The sequence below is a fragment of the Nannobrachium achirus genome (genome assembly GCF_963921795.1).
Source record: "Nannobrachium achirus genome assembly, chromosome: 16".
In the NCBI taxonomy this organism is placed as follows: Eukaryota; Metazoa; Chordata; class Actinopteri; order Myctophiformes; family Myctophidae; genus Nannobrachium; species Nannobrachium achirus.
The window spans coordinates 8,329,101-8,349,196 of NC_137823.1; the positions used below are offsets into that span (position 1 = coordinate 8,329,101).

Sequence of the window (20,096 nt, forward strand, 5' to 3'; positions counted from 1 at the left end):
GGTGATAATTATCGTTGAGACGATACAATGTCACCACGATATGCCTTTTCAGAGGTATCATATACTGTATATCATGATACAATTGAGGGAGCATTGTAAAAAATCCTGTTTAAGCGTTAATACATAGATTCATTGCAGAATTCAATTTAAACCTGCATCTTGGTCTAAATCAGTAGTTCTCAAACTTTAAAATGTCATGGTCTCTTTAACTCTGACAGTATACAAATGAAACCCTTACAGGTCCATTTGGTTTCATTTGTATACTGTCAGAGTTACATACTTGTAAAGTTCAATTTAGACCTCCCAAAAGGAACCCAGAGTCTAGTTTTTGTCAAGTAACTTGAAAAATAACCATAAGAAAAAGAATCGTGATAAAATAGTGTATCGTCATACAGCTTGGGAAAGTACTGTATTTTTCCACATCGCCCAACCCTAGTCAGAATTACAGTGTTTATGATCTCTCTCTCTCTCTCTCTCTCTCTCTCTCTCTCTCTCTCTCTCTCTCTCTCTCTCTCTCTCTCTCTGCTGATTGGATAAAAGTGGCATCCTGACCTGAACGTGCATTTTCTGAAGAACTGGAGTGGAGAGATGCTAGCCTGGTACACACACAGACATGGTGTAGGCCTACGTGTTCCATCTAGTGGATGGATGTTACTACTGTCTGCACCTTTAATTTAAAGGAGTGCACAACTGGTAAATGGTGCATTTATTTAGTGCTTTTATCCAAAGCGTTTTATATAGCATTACATAACATTACATTCACCCATTCCCACACATATTCACACACTGGGCATTAACGACTAGTGATTTTTGCAAGTCGATTCGACTTGAAGCCGACTTTATCGTTTGATGACATCATCACATCACACACGACTCCCCAAATATTTTGGGGGGGTCCCCAGATGATTAACTTAATGTGCAACATTGTTTGCTCACTCAACTGTAAACAAACCAACATCAAGTTTAAAGAGGGTATCTGCACATTTCTAAAGTGACAATTTAAGGACTTTTTAATACCTCTAAAATGACAAATTAAACATTGTCCAAATTGTCAAATATATAGAGATTAAGGCTTGTAAAATATATATTTAACTCATAATAATAACATTGAATGACAGACAGATAGAACACAGTACTACTATGCAGAAGATATCATAAAAAAATAATAAAAAATAAACTCCCCCTGCGTCCAGCTCCATAGTGGTACAGTCCACAGCATAGTCCAGGGGTGTCAATTGGGTGTGGCAGGGGTATGCAGCTGCAATACCCTGGGTCCAGGGGGGAAAATAAAAGTCCACGAATGTCTCTTTGTCTGTCTGTTCTGATTATTATGTTAAATTACAGTAAAATAACTACAAATGCAACATTTTACAAAATGGTCACTTTAACAAGGTATTATAATTATATTCTCCACACTTGTAATTCTCCCCATCTTGACAAAATGGAATATGGTAGGCTGCACAGGTGCAATTCATTGTTGTTAATTGTGGCACGTTTACTATGCCAAGTTTAGCTACACTTGAACAACCGTTCCAGGCTGCCATATCCAGCCCAAGAAACCGTAGAAACGGGGGGGAAATAGAAAGTAGGCTACTTATTAAAATAAATGTATCATGCCTGTTGCTAAGGTATGGCAACATGACTGGTCAACTGGTGTCTGTCTTGACCAGTCATGTTGCCGTACCTTAGCTTTTTCTGAACTGACGCCACTGGTTCAGTCCATGGCAGGTAGAGAGCTCAGGTGTGTGTCATTAGTAATGGCAGGGGCGTCACAACACATTCTGGGCCCTGGGTACAAGGATTCACTGCGGGCCCCCCATGAATGTGTTAACTATTGAAAAATAGCAGATATACAAGCTCACAGCGCGGCACCGAGTGCCGCGCTGTGAGCTTGTAGATCTGCTATTTTTGAAAAATCGTGAAAATGTGTGCAAGAATTAAGAAACCTATGTCAAGGACCCCCAAGATGATATGTATTTGGCCACAGACCCTGATCTCAAAATATTTAGTTCCAGGGAACCCCAGAAGCAAAATTTGAGTTAGAAATGTTCGCTTAAAAAATACATATATTCAAAGATCTGTACACATTTTCACAACTTTTCAAAAATAGCAGATCTACAAGCTCGAGCTTGTATATCTGCTATTTTTCAATAGATACAGTTATTAGGGCCCCTCCACCTTGGGCCCCAGTAACTCAGTCCCACTTTCCTACCCCTTGTGACGCCCCTGAATAATGGTACAGTCCTTGGCAGGTAGAGGGGTAGAGAGCGCAGGTGTGTGTCATTAGTAGTGGTACAGTCCTTGGCTTTATAAAGCCCAGGTAGAGAAACGCAAGCTGAGCCCATTAGTGATATCATGAAGCAGGGAGAGGCCGTCTGGGAGCATGAGCTGCAAAACCACTTCTCCTCCATGAACATCTCCTCCTTGCTGGAGCTACACCAGGTGAGCCTGACACCATCTTATTTAGATCAGTGGTTTTCAACCCTTTTCACATCAAAGTCTATTTATTGGGAATTTGAGCCATGGAACTATCATTTAAAGGGATATTCCACTTTCAACAGGGACACGCTGCCGTATGGGCTTTCTCCACACACACACACCCATTGTAACTTCAAATTCCATTTTAACCATGATGGATTCATTAAAAACATTTTTCTGATGACTCATATTACCCTCCTAATAAGCAGGCTGTGTTTTATCCATAACATTTTTGATTTATTTTTTATAATGGGGAAATGGAAAAAATTAAATACAAAAAATAATTAAAAATAAATTAAAAAAGTTATCAATATAACACAGCCTGCTCACGTTTTAGGAGGGTAATATGAGTCACCAGAAAAAAAAATAATGGGTGTTTTTAATGAATCTATCGTGGTTAAAATGATGTTTGAAGTTAATATGGGTGTGTGTGGGGAGAGGCCCTGGGCCTGGAGGGCCTGCTAACATTTACATCAAATATCTAAATATTGAATGATGCAAATTAAAAACTGTTCAGGGTGTTCATAAAAGCCTGATTAAACGATAAAATGATAAAATGACCACAAGGTTTTTTGAAAAGTGGTATATCCCTTCAATGAGATTTAGCCTCTCGGACCTAAAACTTAAAATATTTTGTTTGTCGTTTGATAGAGAAGGATTCTGTCCAGTTCCATGCTGTATTGATTGTGCCATAGGAGAGAGAGAACAGGCAAACAATCAAAGTGACATTTCTTTTTGTGTAGACTTCCTGTAAATTAAGTAATGTGGATATTTCACAATAGTTTAAAGGAGTAGTTAACCCCCAACATTGTTTTTTCTTTTTTCTTTTTTTCTATTAGGGTATCCACGAGTTTCCTACGCCCCATAGTGCATTGCGCAAACGTCTGCATCGATCTTCCGCTGCCGATTTACAAGCTCACAACGGGTTGTATCTGCGACGCGACGTGAGCTTGTATGGCTGCTGTTAAACCCGGAAGTTTGGTCCTGATAGTCTCCAGTAAACTCCCGCGGAAACTTGTGGATATGCACATAGCCATTTTGTTCTACTTCCGGGTGTCTTTCGACTTCCTTCACAGGTGTTTCTGGTGATACTAATCAAGGGTCTGTTCCATTCTGGTCAAACAGAGTCAGGGTGCATGTTGGCTCACTGGCAACACTGCTACACCAGTGGGTCTCAAAGTGTCCCTGAGTGGGTTCCAAATGTCCCCATAAGGGTGTGTAACTCTGAGAGTGTACAAATGGAAGCAAATGGACCTGCAAGTGTCCATTTGCTTCCATTTGTTGATTCCATTTGTACAGAGTTCATGGCGGTCCTTGAAATTAAAGAACCACCGTAACAATAAATCAAACAGAGCCTTAATTAGTATCATCAGTAACACCTGTGAAGGAAGTCGAAAGACACCGGAAGTAGAACAAAATGGCGTGTATGCATATACCCAAATTGGTTTTAGTTTTGTTTGTTGCATTCCTAAAACAATTTGATTACAATAAATGTACCCCTATTGATTCTGGATGGGGTCCCCACAGATGTGACAATTTGGATATTGGCTAAAATAAATGGTCAACACAAAAAAAAAGAAAATGGCTGATCTACAAGCCACAAACAAGAAAATGTTTGAACATGTATTTCTTCAACATGGAAAAGACTTTAAAGATTATGCCAAATTGCTATCATCTCAAATAAGTGTGACTTGGTGATTATTTAACCCATTTAGACCTAGAATTATTGAATGCTTTAACTATTGAAAAATAGCAGATATACAAGATCACAGCATGGCACAGAGTGCCACGCTGTGAGCTTGTAGATCTGCTATTTTTGAAAGATCATGAAAAAAATGTCAAATCATATGTATTTTTTAAGCAAATGTTTAACTCAAATGTTGCTTCTGGGTGGTCCCTGGAACTAAATATGTTGAGATGCAGGTCTGTGGCCAAATAAATATCATTTTGGGGATCCTTCACATGAAAATGTTTGAGAACCACTGACATGGTAGTCTCTCAAGAACAGACTAACTGAGCTCCAGTTAAGTGAAAAGGATCTTTTCTTTGACGATGGCTGGCCATATTGCTGACATAGAAACATGGGGTTTTCCAAAAATCTTAGAAGGATTCAAAAGACACTTATAGAATCGGGTCAAATTTTCACGATTTTTCAAAAATGGCAGATCTACAAGCTCGCAGCGCGGCGCTCGGTGCCACGCAGTGAGCTTGTATATCTGCTGTTTTTCAATAGTTAAAGCATAAAATAATGATGCACAACCCGTTCTAAACATGTTTTACATGTTGAATCTAGAGTTGTAATGTGTGGCTGTGGTCTTAGCAGGAGGAGATTCAGGAGGTGGAGGAGTGGCAGGAGAACCTCCAGAAGGACCTCGATGACGAGGTCCCCCAGAAAGACAGAGGTCTCTTGGACCTCAGCGACGAGGTTCTCCTGCTCATCATGACCAGACTGGACCCCACCGCTCTGCTCCGACTGGGCTCCACCTGTAGCGCCATGTTCAGGGTGTGTTCCTGCAACTCCCTGTGGACCAAACACTTCCAGGTCATTATTATCATTTTTATTTAAACTGTTCAGTGTGTTCCTGTAACAGAGATTACCATGTCTGCCTCCATGTATACATGGTATTACTCTAGAACAGGGCTACTCAACTTAAAGGACAACTCTGCCCTAATTCACTTCTAGGCTCATTTTCCTACTTGTATTGATCCAAAAAGACTGTCCATGGGGTCTATTAGGCAGAAATGCTCCTGTTCAGGTTCCCCAGCAGAACCCAGCAGCTCTCATAGCATAGAGTGGAGCCTATAAGCCTATCGTTTTTACACTATTTGTTGTGGTCAAAATTTTATTTTTAATTAATGTGGTACTAGTTGCCATTACAAATGCATCCATGTCATCGTTGTCCCACACAAGCCATCACACTCTGCTAAACAAATGGTTTGCTTTTATGTGTTTTGCCAAGTCCCGGAAAAGATGCCCTGTGATTGGCCAGCACAGTCACTTTGATTGGCACTTGTGCCAAAGGATCACCCCAAAACATTGTGGTGGCTTGTGTGGGACAACCAAGGCATGGATGTGTTTGTAATGACAAATAGTTACACATTCATGGAAAATAAACACTTTTGAATACAACAAATAGTGTAAAAGTGATTATAGGCTTATAGGCTCCACTCTATGCTATGAGGGCTGCTGGGTTCTGCTGGGGAAACTGGACAACAGGGACATTTCTGCCTAATAGACCCCATGGACATGGTCTTTTGGGATCAATATAAGAAGGAAAATGTGTCTAGAAGTGATTTAGGGCAGAGTTGTCCTTAAGATGCCACTCAACAAAATACCGAGTCCAAGAACCGCAAGCTAAAAATGACAGCCCTATTGTGGACGTTTAGACGATGATTTTGTAACACTACATGAGTATGACTAGTCTAAAAATTAAGGAAACGCACAGACAGCCACATTTCCATGTGTAAGGCCAGCCTCCGTGAAGTTGGCACCCCATATGTTGAAAACATATATAAAATGGTGTCATTATTTAGTGCTGGATTTGTGCTGAATTGTGCCGTAAATGTTATAATTTGTGCTGCTATCATTATTGAGATATTGATATTCTAAAGTTATAGTTTTGCTGAGGCTTGCACCCCCAATTTCTTTTTCTCCAAATCGGGGGAAAAATGGGTTCAATCTTTAGTGCTGGATGTGCTCTAATTTGTGCCGTAAATTTTATAATTTGTGCTGCTATCATTATTGAGATATTCTAGAAAACACCACTGTTCTGCTCCTATCTTCTACCATGAAACACTGCTGCTCTACACCGCCCTCTGTAGGTCAATCAGTATACTGCTGCTAAATCTGCTAATTCAACCATATAAATATGTATCCACGAGTTTCCAACGCCCCATAGTGCATTGCGCAGACGTCTGTACCGAGCTTCCGGCGCCGATTTACAAGCTCACAACGGGTTGATTACGTTTCTTGTATAAAACAAGACCTAGTTTCTTGGGGGTTTGGAGAGAAACTGAAAATAAGAAATTATTTGTCGGTATGACCATGACGGGCCGCATGCGTCCCATGGGTTGCAGGTTGAATAGCGCTGCTCCAGTATCTACTAACTTAACACTTTTGTCGTTGCCTCCGTTTATTCTTGAGTCGGGTTCCCAACGTTTTATCTAAAACCCCAGGAGAGTGTTTTCTGCAGGTCGTTCAGTCCGAGTGTATCAAAGGGTGCGTTCGGAAATGCGCACCGGGTGTGTGCTCAATGTAGTGAGTGCCTAATCCTAACCCTAACCTCAGTAAAACTATGCCTAACCTTAACCTCAGTAAAACTATGCGTAAACCTAACCACACCCGGTGCGCATTTCCGAACACACCCTTTGATGCACTCGGACTGAATCACCTGCAGAAAACGCTCTCCCAAAACCCCCCAGACCCAAACTAGTGAAAACTATGACTCTACAAGCTCCCATCACATTGCAGCTCGACCCGTGAGCTTGTCATACATCTTCACTATTTGACAGTTTTCTTGTTTTTTGTCCCCTGGCCAGGCTTCCTTCCTGGTGTCCTTCCCGGCCCACAGCTGCTGGGTCTCGGCCAAGGTGGCGTTCCGCTGGCTCTTCATGTGGAAGACTCTGTTCAGGAACCTGCACTGCAACCGGACCCTCCAGGAGCGCCTGTTTTCGGAGGTCCCCCTCCTCCCGCAACGCTACTGGACCCAGTGGCTGGTGCTGGAGGACACGGTCCCCCTGCCCCGCGTCAGGATGAGCGCCCCCGAGGTCCAGACCCTGTGGGGGGTCTCGGAGAAGACCCTGCAGGACCAGGCCCAAGGTACCGTTGTGGTGTTAGGCAGTTGAAAATCGTATTAAAATAAAATCGTTACAAAACTAGAAGCAGTGCTCTTCCGAGCACAGATCTCCACCAGGCCAGGCGTCCTGGTGGTGTTATAATGGGCCAATGTAAAAAGGGTGGCGTTTGTTCTTCACCAATCTTAGACCTTTCATGGCAGTCCGATGCAGCATGCCTGATTTGAGACATTGTGTTCCAAAAATGTGTTTTGCAAAAGTCTACCTGCTGGTGGCGCTATAACAGTCCAATGCGAAAAGCATAGCATTTGATCCTTAACGTAGTGGGAATATGTGTGGCAAGCTGCGATGATGATTTGAGGCATTTTGTTCAAAAACAGAAATCCTGCAAACTTTGGAAGCCGATATTAGCCAATTAGGATGGAATATGAAATATCAGATGGATCGGACTTGATCACATGACTATAGCGATACTGTGTACTGATTTGCATGATTGTTGGAGAAAATCTGATGGAGTAATAGCAAAGAATGTGTTTTACATAAGTTGTCGTCCTGGTGACACTATAAAAGGCAAATGTGAAAAATGCAGGGCAAAGGTTTATCCTTAGCCTCTAGGGAGTGTGCATACAAAGTTTTCCACTTATCGGTGGAGTTAAAGGTAAAAACACAAATTGCCCTGTTATAGCGCCACCATGAGGCTGATTTGAGAAATTTTAAGTGGCATTTCTTCCTTGGCCAAGTGGGAATGTGCGCGCCCAATCTCACCAAGATTGCACGCGGTCTTCATGATTTGAGGCAAACTTTGGAAGCCAATCAATGGAATATGGAAAATCGGACAGATCCATGTTGATCACATGACTGTAGAGATGCTGTCTACCGATTTGTAGGATTTGTGGACAAAATCTCTAAGAGTAGTGTACAGAAATGTCTTTTGCAAACATCGGCCACTAGGTGGCGCTAGAACAGGGCCATTTGAAGAATGTGGGGCAGAGGTTCTGAATTGGCATCCAGAGAGTGTGCTCATTTTGGCAGCGACCGGGCCAACAGCGCCGGAGATTAGCTGGTAACAAACTGGAGGACGGACGGACGAACATACTCTCCCCCTTGCCTTCGGCTGGTGGAGACGATGAGGGAATAACCCAATAAAAATGGGCTTGCAACCAGAGCTTGGGTGCTGGACGGAGTTTAGAAACTGGTGTATTGGATAGGGGGGCACACGCATTGGAGTTGGGTCTGCTCTTGATTCACAATTTGTATTATCTAAATTGTTAAAACATTTCTAAAACAATAGAAAGCAGTAAATGAAAACATTTTAACACATTTTCTCTTGTTAGAATCTAAAATTAGCCCTTTTGTCAAGTTGTCCTTTACGAGTGTCTGCTAAATGCTTGTATTGTAAACCCTGTCCATAACATGACACGGGTACAATGATGGTGAAGGCTGTTTAATATTGGATAGGTACAGATGATCATGTTTAATATTGGATAGGTACAGATGATCATGAGATGTTTTATAACAGGAACAGAACACAGTGAAGGTTGGGTCCTAGTGTGGAAGGACCTCTATACTCTGGCAGTCAAACATCACGGTGATGCAAGCACCTTCTTCCAGTACGTGTTGAACCAGCAACAGAACAATGGTGAGTCTCTCACTCTCACAAGTCACTTTTCTAGTTTGGGATTCACTGCTCTGTACTTATTTGACCACCAGGGGGTGTCAGTGCCCGTATGGCCAAACTTGCCCTCTTCAGTGGCAAATTCATTTTTTTTATGATGAAATTATGATTTTTCACATCAAGAACCAATTACTGAATGTCTGTCTCCAGGTTTTCTTCAGAATATGTCACTGATTTACTACAACACATTAGGAGTCCAGTAGGACTGGTTCTGTAACGTTTCTGAATATGACACCCATACCTGAGTGTACAATTAAATGGAACCAATTGTACATTCTTAGAAAGTACAGATCCATAAAAAAACAAGAATTGTGTAGGCTATAAAGTGGGGGGACACACTAGGGTTTTTTAATTATTCTGAATCCATTGCAAGCATTTGTTTTGCATGAAAAACATTCCTTGGGCTAAAAACAGACCCCGAAAGACCTGTGAAAATTGATGACTCATCACTAAACCATTGTTTTGTGGGGCCATTTCTTGCCCAAGGAATGTTTTTCGTGCAAAACAAATGCTTGCTATGGATTCAGAATAATTAAAACCCCCCTAGTTTCACCCCTCACATCCCACTTAAAGATGATTTCTTTTGGGAGTAATTTGTTCCTTTATAGTGTGTAGTAAGTGGAGACTGAAAATTACCCTAGCTGGTTTTCCCCACCATTTTGAAAAATACACCCCGGACAATTTTAATAACCCTCCTAGATGACCAATCCATTGAGAAAAGGACCTTCACTCTCGTGGTCACGGAATTGCCATAAAAGACCCAGCTAATTACAGGTCTATTTGAGTTACAGACCTGTAAAGGTAATTTATGACTGTGGCGCATAAGTCCACCACAAGTCAGACATGTCTAACTGTAGACTTATCCAATTTTTGATTTATTTCTATTCAGACCACAGTGAACTGGAGGTGATGTACTTCCAGTACACTCAGTGTCGCTACCAGTGGTTCTTCTCCTATTGGCTGTTCAGCCAAGCTCCGCCCTTCAACCGCCAGCTGCGCGGCATCTTCCTCCAATGGCGGAAGCACAATAGCTGGCGCGTGGCCAACTGGGGCGGCACCCTGTGTGATGTCAGATACCTGGCGTCGCTGCATCCAATCACCGCAGACTACTGGAGGGGCAAGCTGGCACTGGGAGATGAAGCCGTGGGTGAGTGGAATTAACCCCTTTAGGCCTGGAATTATTTGATACGTTAAAGGAGCTATAGTCAACTTTTTCCTTGTAGGGCCGACACTTTGTTTACATCCTAGTCTATAGACTAGAATGTAAACAAATTGTCGGTCTGACAATGGCCAAAATGTTTATCATTATTTTACGCTTTTTGTGGTCATTTTTGAATAGAAACGCATATATGAAGCTTATTTTTTTATAAAATATTTTTGAAACATTATTTTTATTTTAGCATCCGTTTTTCAAGAAAAAGTTGACTATAGCTCCTAACTATTGAAAAATAGCAGCTATACAAGCTCACAGTGCCACGCTGTGAGCTTGTAGAGCTGCCATTTTTTTAAAATCGTGAAATCTTTTGCAAATCTTTGATGTATCGTTTTAAAAGCAAATGTTTAACTCAAATCCTGGAACAACATATTTTGAGGTGGTGGTCCGCGGCCAAATAAATGTAATTTTGGGGGTCCTTGACATGAAAAGGTTTGAGAACCACAAAATTGTCACGATTTTTCAAAAATGGCAGATCTACAAGCTCGCAGAGCGGCACTTGGTGCTGCGCTGTGAGCTTGTAGATCTGCTATTTTTCAACAGCTAAAGCATAAAATAATGGTTAAAGTGGTTCCAAACTAAAGTGACACAGATGGCGTTCCAGGTTTAAAGGGATTTTTCACCTTCAAACATGTTTGGCTTTGTTATCGTCTACTCAGGCGTTTGTGTTTAATGTGACGGTTTAATTTGCTTGATTCAGTGTTTAGATAATTATGTGATTCATTTTATAAGACACGCCCCTCCCTATACAAACCCATTCATTGTAACTGAAGTTGAAACTCAAATTGAAAAATACATGTGCTGCTGACTGATATTGATTTTAGATGTGGAAAAGAATTCAAAAATGTAAAAAACCTTCTCACACTAGAAGGATGAAATCGGTCACCAGAATCTATCATGGTTAAAATTACGTTTAACTCTCAAATACCTGGAACGCGCCTGAGTTGTTAGATTTTAACCACTTTAACCATTATTTTATGCTTTAACCTTAGAAAAATAGCAGATATACAAGCTCACAGCGCCGCGCTGCGAGCTTGTAGATCTGCTATTTTTGAAAAAACGTGAAAATGTGTGCAAGTCTTTGAATATCTTTGACCCGATCTTTGACCCTACTTCTAAAACCTTCTTCTTCTTGTTCCAGGGACCACCCAGAAGCAAATATTTGAGTTACAAATGTTCACTTTTAAATAGATATATTCAAAGACTTGCAAAGAAAAATCATGATGGTGCCGCGCTGTGAGCTTGTATATCTGCTATTTTTCAATAGTTAAAGCGGTCAATAATCCTAGGCCTAAGAGTTAAGTGACATTTTGAAGTTACAATGGGTTTGTGTAGGCAGGGAGCATGCTGATAAAGTGATTATCAAAAATGTAAATCATCTTGAACAAGTAGACGTTAAAATGACCCCAAACATGTTTGAAAGAATTCAAAAGGGGAACCAAATTTATACCATTATGATGAACCAGATGCATTGCCTTGACGGCAATCCTGTTTGACCGTACAAAGTAAAAGCCACTCTTCTGCCAATAAAATGTATAACATTACAACGGGTACACATTATTGTGTATCATTATTTTATGCTTTAACTATTGAAAAATAGCAGATTTACAAGCTCGCGGCACTGAGTGCCGCGCTGTGAGCTTGTAGATCTGCTATTTTTGAAAAATCGTGAATTTGAATTTTGACCCGATTCTGTCTTTTCTGTCTTTTGAATCCTAAATTGTTTTGAAAAACCTATGTCTGGCCAGCCATCATCAAAGAAAAGGTCCTTTTCACTTAACAGTAACTGGAGCTCAGTTAGTCTGTTCTTTTAACAGTAACTGGAGCTCAGTTAGTCTGTTCTTGAGAGACTACTATGTCAGTGGTTCTCAAACCTTTTCATGTGAAGGACCCCCAAAATGATATGTATTTGGCCACGGACCCCCATCTCAAAATATTTAGTTCCAGGGACCCAGGGACATTTTCACAACTTTTTTTCAAAAATAGCAGATCTATAAGCTCGCAGCGCGCTGTGAGCTTGTATATCTGCTATTTTTCACTGGTTAAAGCATTCAATAAGTCTAGGCCTAAATGGGTTAACAAGCTGTCTGTCTCTCTCCCTCAGGTATCCAGGCAGTGGAGAACTACTTCTCCATGTGCAAGTCTCTCATGGCGTGGATCCTAGGGCGGGACTGGGGGAGACTCAAGAGGAGAAAGGTAACCAACGAGCATCTGATCTGTTTTATTCGTGTCTTAAACGGTGGTTCTCAGCCTTTTCAGGCTGTAACCCCCAAATAATCATATTTTAACTGGGGACCCCCACCCTAGGAGCACTAAGAGTTGAGGCATTACATTTTGTATAACACGGTTCTATTGTGAAAATGGCAGATCTACATGCTCGCAGTGCGAGGCGTTGTGAGCAGCAGCCAGTAGATCGGCTATTTTCAACATTTTTTTGATTTGTGCAATTAAAGGGCTTAAAATACTGTGTCTGATTCTGAAGTATGATTAGATGCGTCGCTGTGTGTGCGTGAGCGTCTGGTGTGAGGAACGCTGCGTGCACGTTCCTGCGCACATCATTCTCTACAGTTAGGCGACAGGAGGATGATGAGGATCTACAACATTAATTCAACACGTCCAAAATCCCCATTGCTTACTAGCAGGCAGTTTAAATGAGGAGGGACTTTTGGATGGATGCGTGTGCAAAAAGAACAGATCAAGCAAAAGATGTGTTACTTGCAGCTTAATGTAAACATTTATCCATAATTTTCTCATCCTAGTAAAGCCAGATAAAAGTATCAAACTCCCTGTAAAATGCAACAGAATAAGGAAATAACACCTAAGGGGATTCCAGACGGTACACGGTCACCGCCTGCTAGTAATTCATTTTCAATGGGAGGCGGCGAGGAGAGCGGGCGCAGTCCTGTGAAAATCCCCGCGAGCGTGCTCGTTTGTGCATGCGTACGCGGGCGGCGAGAGATGGATTGTGTTCATCTTTGTGAAATACCGCGCAGCGTTTACTCGCAGAGTGATTGTGTATCACCGCGGTGCGGTCCCCGCAGATCCAAGTGGGAGCCCCGGCGGCAACCGCTGTCCGTCTGTAGAGCACCCTACTCTTTTAATTTTTTTCTGGGGGAAGACCCCAGACCCCCCAACAAAATGATCCACAATATAGAGCATCGCAGTTGAAGCCCCACCCCGTCCTCACTCTGGTGTCGGAAGCGTTTTCTGCATTCATTTCTTCCATAGACATTTCATAAAGTATTTATTTAAACGTTTTTAAGCCTTGGACAAAGCCACCTCGGCTGGAGAGGGATCGTGTCAATATTCACATTTTTTTGAATGCAAAGATTAATTAGAAAGCTGAAAAAAGGGCAGGGTACAAGACTGTGTACATCATTATTTTTAAAATTGCGGAAACTACACTCCCAGAATGCATAGCGAATGTTGTTGTTTCCTGAAATAAAGCCCTTAAATCACGCTCAGTTTAGTTATCCAGGCCAGCATACGGCCTGAAATGTAGTGATTGTCATCTCTGTGGACGCTCTTATCGTCATCCTTAACATAGTGGATCATAGTTTGTAAAAGAAAGACGATCGCTCACGCAGTTCTGCTGACGTGCAATAATCCGCCGGGAAGACGGGGGGCAGTAGCTACTTCCGCGGTAACCGCAAGATATGTGAAAGAAGAAGAAGCTAGACCAATCACAGACGTCGATTTCACCGGATGTACATGTTTAGCAGTATGGGAAATGCAGTTCTTCTCCGTGCGATCTTGATTAAAACGTGTTTTTACTAAAACTAGAGTGATTGCATACATACTCGGGGGTTCTACAGGAGCATATAGAACCATTTTACAACCACCAGCCTAGTGGTAAGTGTACATTGAATTGCTACGACTTTGTGGCTGATAATGAAAAACGCTATGGTGAAAATGAATGGGTTGTTTACTTCCGACACCGCACTGCGATGCTCTATAGGCTATTAACTAGGTTTCTGCCTCAAAATTACATAGGCTGTTCATTATTGAGGGTTAGATTTGGAGAATTAAATAACACCCACCCAGAGCAACATACTGTACCTGGTTGGTGTAATAGTGACTCCAAGGGCCGATAAAATTATAATAATCAAAATTATTGTAATATTTGTTTAACATATAGGCCTATATTACATTTTTTATATTTCTTTTGCAGCACCAAATCTCACTCTTAGGTTTTCCTGAAAGTTGGCAGCCCTGCTGTTGAATGGGAAAACACTGTTGCACATAAGTTAATCATCTGGGGACCCCCAAATAATCTGCGGGTCCCCAGAAGTGTTTGGTCTTTTTAATACAATGAAATAAACTTGTTCCTTTGGGTTATCTCTCCAGGTCTACTTGGACACCCTGGATGGCATGTACCTGGTTCTCCTATAGTTAAATTTAGGTCTAAGATTATTGACCGCTTTAACTATTGAAAAAATAGCAGATATACAAGCTCACAGCGCGGCACCGAGTGCCGCGCTGTGAGCTTGTAGATCTGCTATTTTTGACAAATCTTGAAAATTTGAATTTTGACCCGATTCTGTATGTCTTTTGGATCCTCCTAAGATTTTTTTGAAAAACCTATGTTTCTATGTCAGCAATATGGCCAGCCATCGTCAAAGAAGGTCCTTTTCACTTAAATGGAGCTCAGTTATTCTCTTCTTGAAAGACTGCCATGTCAGTGGTTCTCAAACCTTTTCATGTGAAGGACCCCCAAAATGACATGCATTTGGCCACGGACCCCCATCTGAAAATATCTAGTTCCAGGCCCCCCCCCCAAAAAGAAATTTGAGTTACAAACGTTCGCTTTGAAAATCCATATATTCAAAGATTTGCGCACATTTTCACGACCGAAAATAGCAGATCTACAAGCTCGCAGCGCGGCACTCGGTGCTACGCTGTGAGCTTGTATATCTGCTATTTTTCACTGTTTGAAGCGTTCAATAAGTCTAGGCCTAAATGGGTTATAACCATGTATCTTGTCTCTCCAGGTCTACCTGGACACCCTGGATGGAGTCTACCTGGTTCTCCGTACAGAGCTCCAGGCGGGCCTGGTGGAACACCACCGCTTCTGGCAGGTTGCCAAGATGCAGATGAGCCGAGTGTGCACGCTGGAGCACATGGCCGGGAACTACGTCAACTGGAGACTGATCGACACCCTGCCCTATTACAAGTAAGATCATATGGCAAGATGGCTACAGTATCACAGGGATGCTGACAGAACCCTCGCTAAAAATCCACTCATCCTAGACTCTTCTCCCTCCTGGCCCCCAACTGTGGAATAAACTCCCTGTCACACTTAGAACTACAGACTTGCTCCCTAGCTTCCATTAGAACTACAGACTCGCTCCCTAGCTTCCATTAGAACTACAGACTCGCTCCCTAGCTTCCATTAGAACTACAGACTTGCTTCCATTAGAACTACAGACTTGCTTCCATTAGAACTACAGACTCTCTTCCATTAGAACTACAGACTCGCTCCCTAGCTTCAATTAGAACTACAGACTCTCTCCCTAGCTGAACTACAGACTCACTCCCTAGCTTCCATTAGGTTCCATTCCAGGTTGTACCTCATCTCAGGTTGGGGCATTCATGAATAGTTTTTTTGTATTTGAATTATTCTACCTCAAAGTAGTTGAATATTCGACAGGACTGGCCAAACTGTCAAATATTAAGTAAGCAAGAGGCGAACATTGTGAAAATAGCAGATCTACATGCTCACAACGCCTCGCGTTGCGAGCTGTTGTGAGCATGTAGATCTGATATTTTCACAATATTTATCTGCGGAACCGAGTCACATTAAATGTAATACCTACAATTCCAAGTGCTTGTCAGGGTGTCCCTAGTTCAAATATGTTCATTTTGGGGGTCACGGCCTAAAAAGGTTTGAGAACCCCTGGTGTAGAGCATTAACAAATTCATCCACCAGGGGCATTGATGACTCATTCTTAGGACTTCCTATCTGTAGCCAAGCTATGACTTCCAATCTGTAGCCAAGCTTTATAAACTATATATTTTTTTTTAAAGAGAAAACAATAAAGAATAAAGCGAATATTCGACTTTGGTGAACAACATTGAATAGTGACTTTGATATTTGAATATTTGGTGATATTTGAATATTATATTTGGTGATATTTGAATATTTGGTTAATGTCAAACTTTATAAACTATATATTTTTTTAAAGAGAACAATAAAGAATAAGAATAAAGCGAATATTCGGCTTTGGTGAACAACATTGAATAGTGACTTTGATATTTGAATATTTGGTGATATTTGAATATTATATTTGTGATATTTGAATATTTGGTGAATGCCCTATCTCAGGATAATAATCTATTATTCCAGGTTGTACCAGATCTCGGGCAGTCCGGTCTACCTGGTTCACCTCCAGAACTTCTTGCTGAGGAAGAGACAGCTCCACAACTGGATCAACATGGAGGAGAACCTCTGGGCCCGGAGCTTACTGCTGGATGACCTGTACACACACCTGGAGTACGATGCCAAGATCTGCCAAGGTTGGTACAGACGCTCACACAGATTGATATATGATATATTGGCGATCGCCCAATCGTCTTTTACAAGAAGCGTTGTGCGTTTGCTTGCCTACAAGGCAATGCCTTGTAGATCAGCTATTTTCACTGGTTTGGGTCCTGGCGGTGGCAAGTTTTGGTTTCTGGAGCTAAAATGTTTCAAACCACTGGTCTAGACCAGGGGTTCGTTTTTTTTTTCTTTTTTTTCCTCAGGGCACCCCATACATATTTTTTTAAATCCGAGGCACCCCTACATATAATTTTCACTCCTAGCACCTTGTATTTATAGCATTTCGTCGTTGTCGGGTGGAAACCGTGTATGTCCAAAACCATTCGTTTTGTATTTATCATCTATAAAATGTACTAAACTAGTGAGAACAGCAGATCTACAAGCACGCAACGCCTCGCAACCATGTAGATCGGCTATTTTCACAATTTCTGCCTCCATATATTTGACAATTTGGACAATGTTTAATTTGCCATTTTAGAGGTATTAAAAAGTCCTTAAATTGGCCTTTTAGAAATGTGCAGATAGCCTCTATACACTTAAACTTTATGTTGGTTTGTTTACCAACAAACCAACGGCATAGCTCAGGGGTAGAGAAACTGGTATTAGAGCACGAAGGGTATAAATCCCGAAGGGTTCCCAGTTCGAATCCGGGCTCCCCCTGAGTTAATGTCGAAGGGTCCTTGGGCAATACTCTGAACCCCTAATTGCTCCCGGTGAGTAGGTTGGTGCCTTGCATGGCTTCCTCCGCCACCGGTGTATGAATGTGTGTGTGTGTGAATTGGGTGAATGTGCCCAATCTATGTAAAGCGCTTTGGATTAAAAGCGCTATATAAATGCACCATTTACCATTTACAGTTGAGTGAGAAAACAATGTTCACATAAAGTTAATTATCTGGGGACCCCCAAAATAATTGGGGGGGGGGGGGGTGTGTGGCATCAAATGATAAAGTCTACTTTAACTCTTTTACTGAGTCGACTTGCAAAAATCGCAAGTCGTTAATGCCCTGATGTGTACCATTTCTCTCCCCAGAGTCCCTCCACGGTCATGGAACGGTGGCTCAGCTCAACAGGCTGATCTGGCTCTACCTCAACTCCGGTCAGCTCCTCTACCTGGAGGCGGTGAAGGGCTTCGTGTTGCTGTGCGCCAAAGACAAGCTGGCCGCGTACCGGCTAGCTCACATCCCCGTGTGCGCGCCACAAACTGCGCTACAGGCAAGCTAACCCACCCTGTGTGCCCATGTACTGGGTAACTGAACTCTGCCACTAATGGACTTTTTAGACAGCCTATTTCTTAATGCACGCTTGTTCGGGCTTTTAAAGAAAAAAAGAAATGAGATGAAATCGTTTTTATTGCACGATTAGCTCTGTACAAACTGTACTGCTGTTTAGCAGCTTTACACTGAATTCAATGTTTTAACTTGGATGCACACATTTAAGGCACATGCCTTGTGCTTTACCTTAGGGGGAGGCGGGGGGTAAATAATCGTCCAATTCATTCCCTATGGAAGTTGCATGTTTTGGACGAGGCAAGCTTGCTCTGTGGCTCAAGCAACAGCCTTGAAGGCACAGAGGTGGCTTGCCTCGTCAAAACGTGTGACTTCCGTAGGGAATGAATTGGACGGTGCTTTACCCCCCACCTCCCCCCCTAGGTAAAGCACAAGGTATGTGCTTTAATGTGTGAACCCGGCCTGAGAATATGTACAAATGTTAGAGCAAATTGTTAAATGAGCTGATTTTACTGTGTGATGATAAACCTTAAAGGAATAGGCCAGTTTATGTTGAGCTAAAGATTTTCTTTTAAAACGTAAAGATTTTAGAGCGCAGGTTAGGTAGATGCATTTTCTAATGCTTGAAAATATTAACTTGTTTGTAAAGCACTTTTTAATCCCTTTTTTATTGGATTTTTTAGCCTTTAGGTGATTTTGCTCATAGTTATATTAACACTTAAAAGCATCATTACACCTGTGTACATATTGTGTATATTACGTTTTTTTGGAAAACAATTGCCACAGAAAATCTGTTTTTAGCCTAGACCAAGGCTTTCACTGTTCGATGCTACCCGAACCATAACCACTGTATGTACAATGTTATACATTTTAAATCTTTTAAGTGTACATTCTATGAATGTTGGTCAGAATGGTGAATGTATCAATTGTGTATGTGTACAGCATTTTGGGTGGTTTATCAATAAACCAGTTCAGTGAAATCACTTTGTTTTTAAATGGTAATCTCTCCAGTCTCCTACACACACACTTGGGCTGTCAATATCCACATTCTTGGTTATGACTATAAATATTTCTTTGGTGATAAAATGATCAATTACATGTCAAATGACACACGTAACATGTGGTCATGGAGTCTCTATCCACAAATAGATGTTGAATTTCTGCAAATCAAATCTACCCTATTTTATGGTGTCTCAAATCAATTTTTGCTATTTCTTGCCTAAAATTTAACTGCTAACTTTGATTAGCTGTTGAGCCTACACGGCACGCAATAACATCCTGTTGCAAAGGCTTGTGAGATTGATCTATTTGTTTCTAATTGTTCATTAGTTTTCTATGTTTATTTCTAATTGGCTTTATCTTCAAGATTGGGATACAATTCTCAATGTTGTCTTTCCTTAAATCAAAACCAGAGGTTGTTTTACTAGACAAGGAGTTCCTGCAGAAACTGCATGGGCTAATGAGTGTTTGTAGATCTGCTAAAATGAGTAATCCTAAAGGCACATCAAAATGAGCTTTGTTGCAAACTGGCCACCAGAGGGTGGTGCTACATCAGCTGAAGTGTTGATGCCTCCATTGATTGAAGACTTTGAAGTTTGCATAGAAAAGGGTATGGTTTCATGACGGTACAGTTCACTGGTACAAGGTCAACTAAAAGGAGATCCTAGAAAGCACTTGGCTTATTTACACAGGAAACCACTTAAGTATCTCATAGCATTGAATGACAGACAGAACACAGTACTAAACGGTAGAAAGTCAGAAAAGAAAACTGCAGGAAAATATATATATTTACAATAGAATGGGGAGGGTGAGGCTGGGCTAGGGTTTGTTTTACCAGTTAAGTGCGGCTGCCGCCTGTAGGTGGTTTTTCAGAGCGATTTTAAAGGATGTTGGGGATTTACACTCGAGGCCTTCGGTAAGGTGTTCCACATTTTGGTGGTATAGCAGGAGAACACATTTGACCCTGTTTGAGTTGACTGGGTTGAACGTGATCTGTGGCGCTGCCTCTGGTGTAATTGTGGGCATCCTTAATGTTTTTAAAGTAAGTCAGGTACATGGGTATCTTATTGGTGTATCGTATCTTGTACACCGCCTATTGCAAGATGCTGTACTCTCATCTACTCTGAGCCACTCCACTCTTAACTGGTGAGTAGTGGTGAGGTGAGTCTG

General features: G+C 41.6%; 1 protein-coding gene across 1 annotated transcript; it reads left to right on the top strand.

Moving 5' to 3' along the window:
- Positions 1 to 2,355: 2,355 nt before the first annotated feature.
- Positions 2,356 to 17,922, top strand: LOC308300274 (uncharacterized protein; the record flags this gene model as incomplete). The annotated part of the gene is made up of 9 exons (XM_080744094.1): positions 2,356 to 2,442; positions 4,802 to 5,020; positions 7,018 to 7,297; positions 8,792 to 8,911; positions 9,837 to 10,094; positions 12,265 to 12,356; positions 15,152 to 15,333; positions 16,507 to 16,676; positions 17,732 to 17,922. 9 exons carry the CDS (start codon positions 2,356 to 2,358, stop codon positions 17,920 to 17,922), a joined length of 1,599 nt encoding a protein of 532 aa, XP_080600220.1.
- Between the last annotated feature and the right edge of the window lie 2,174 nt (positions 17,923 to 20,096).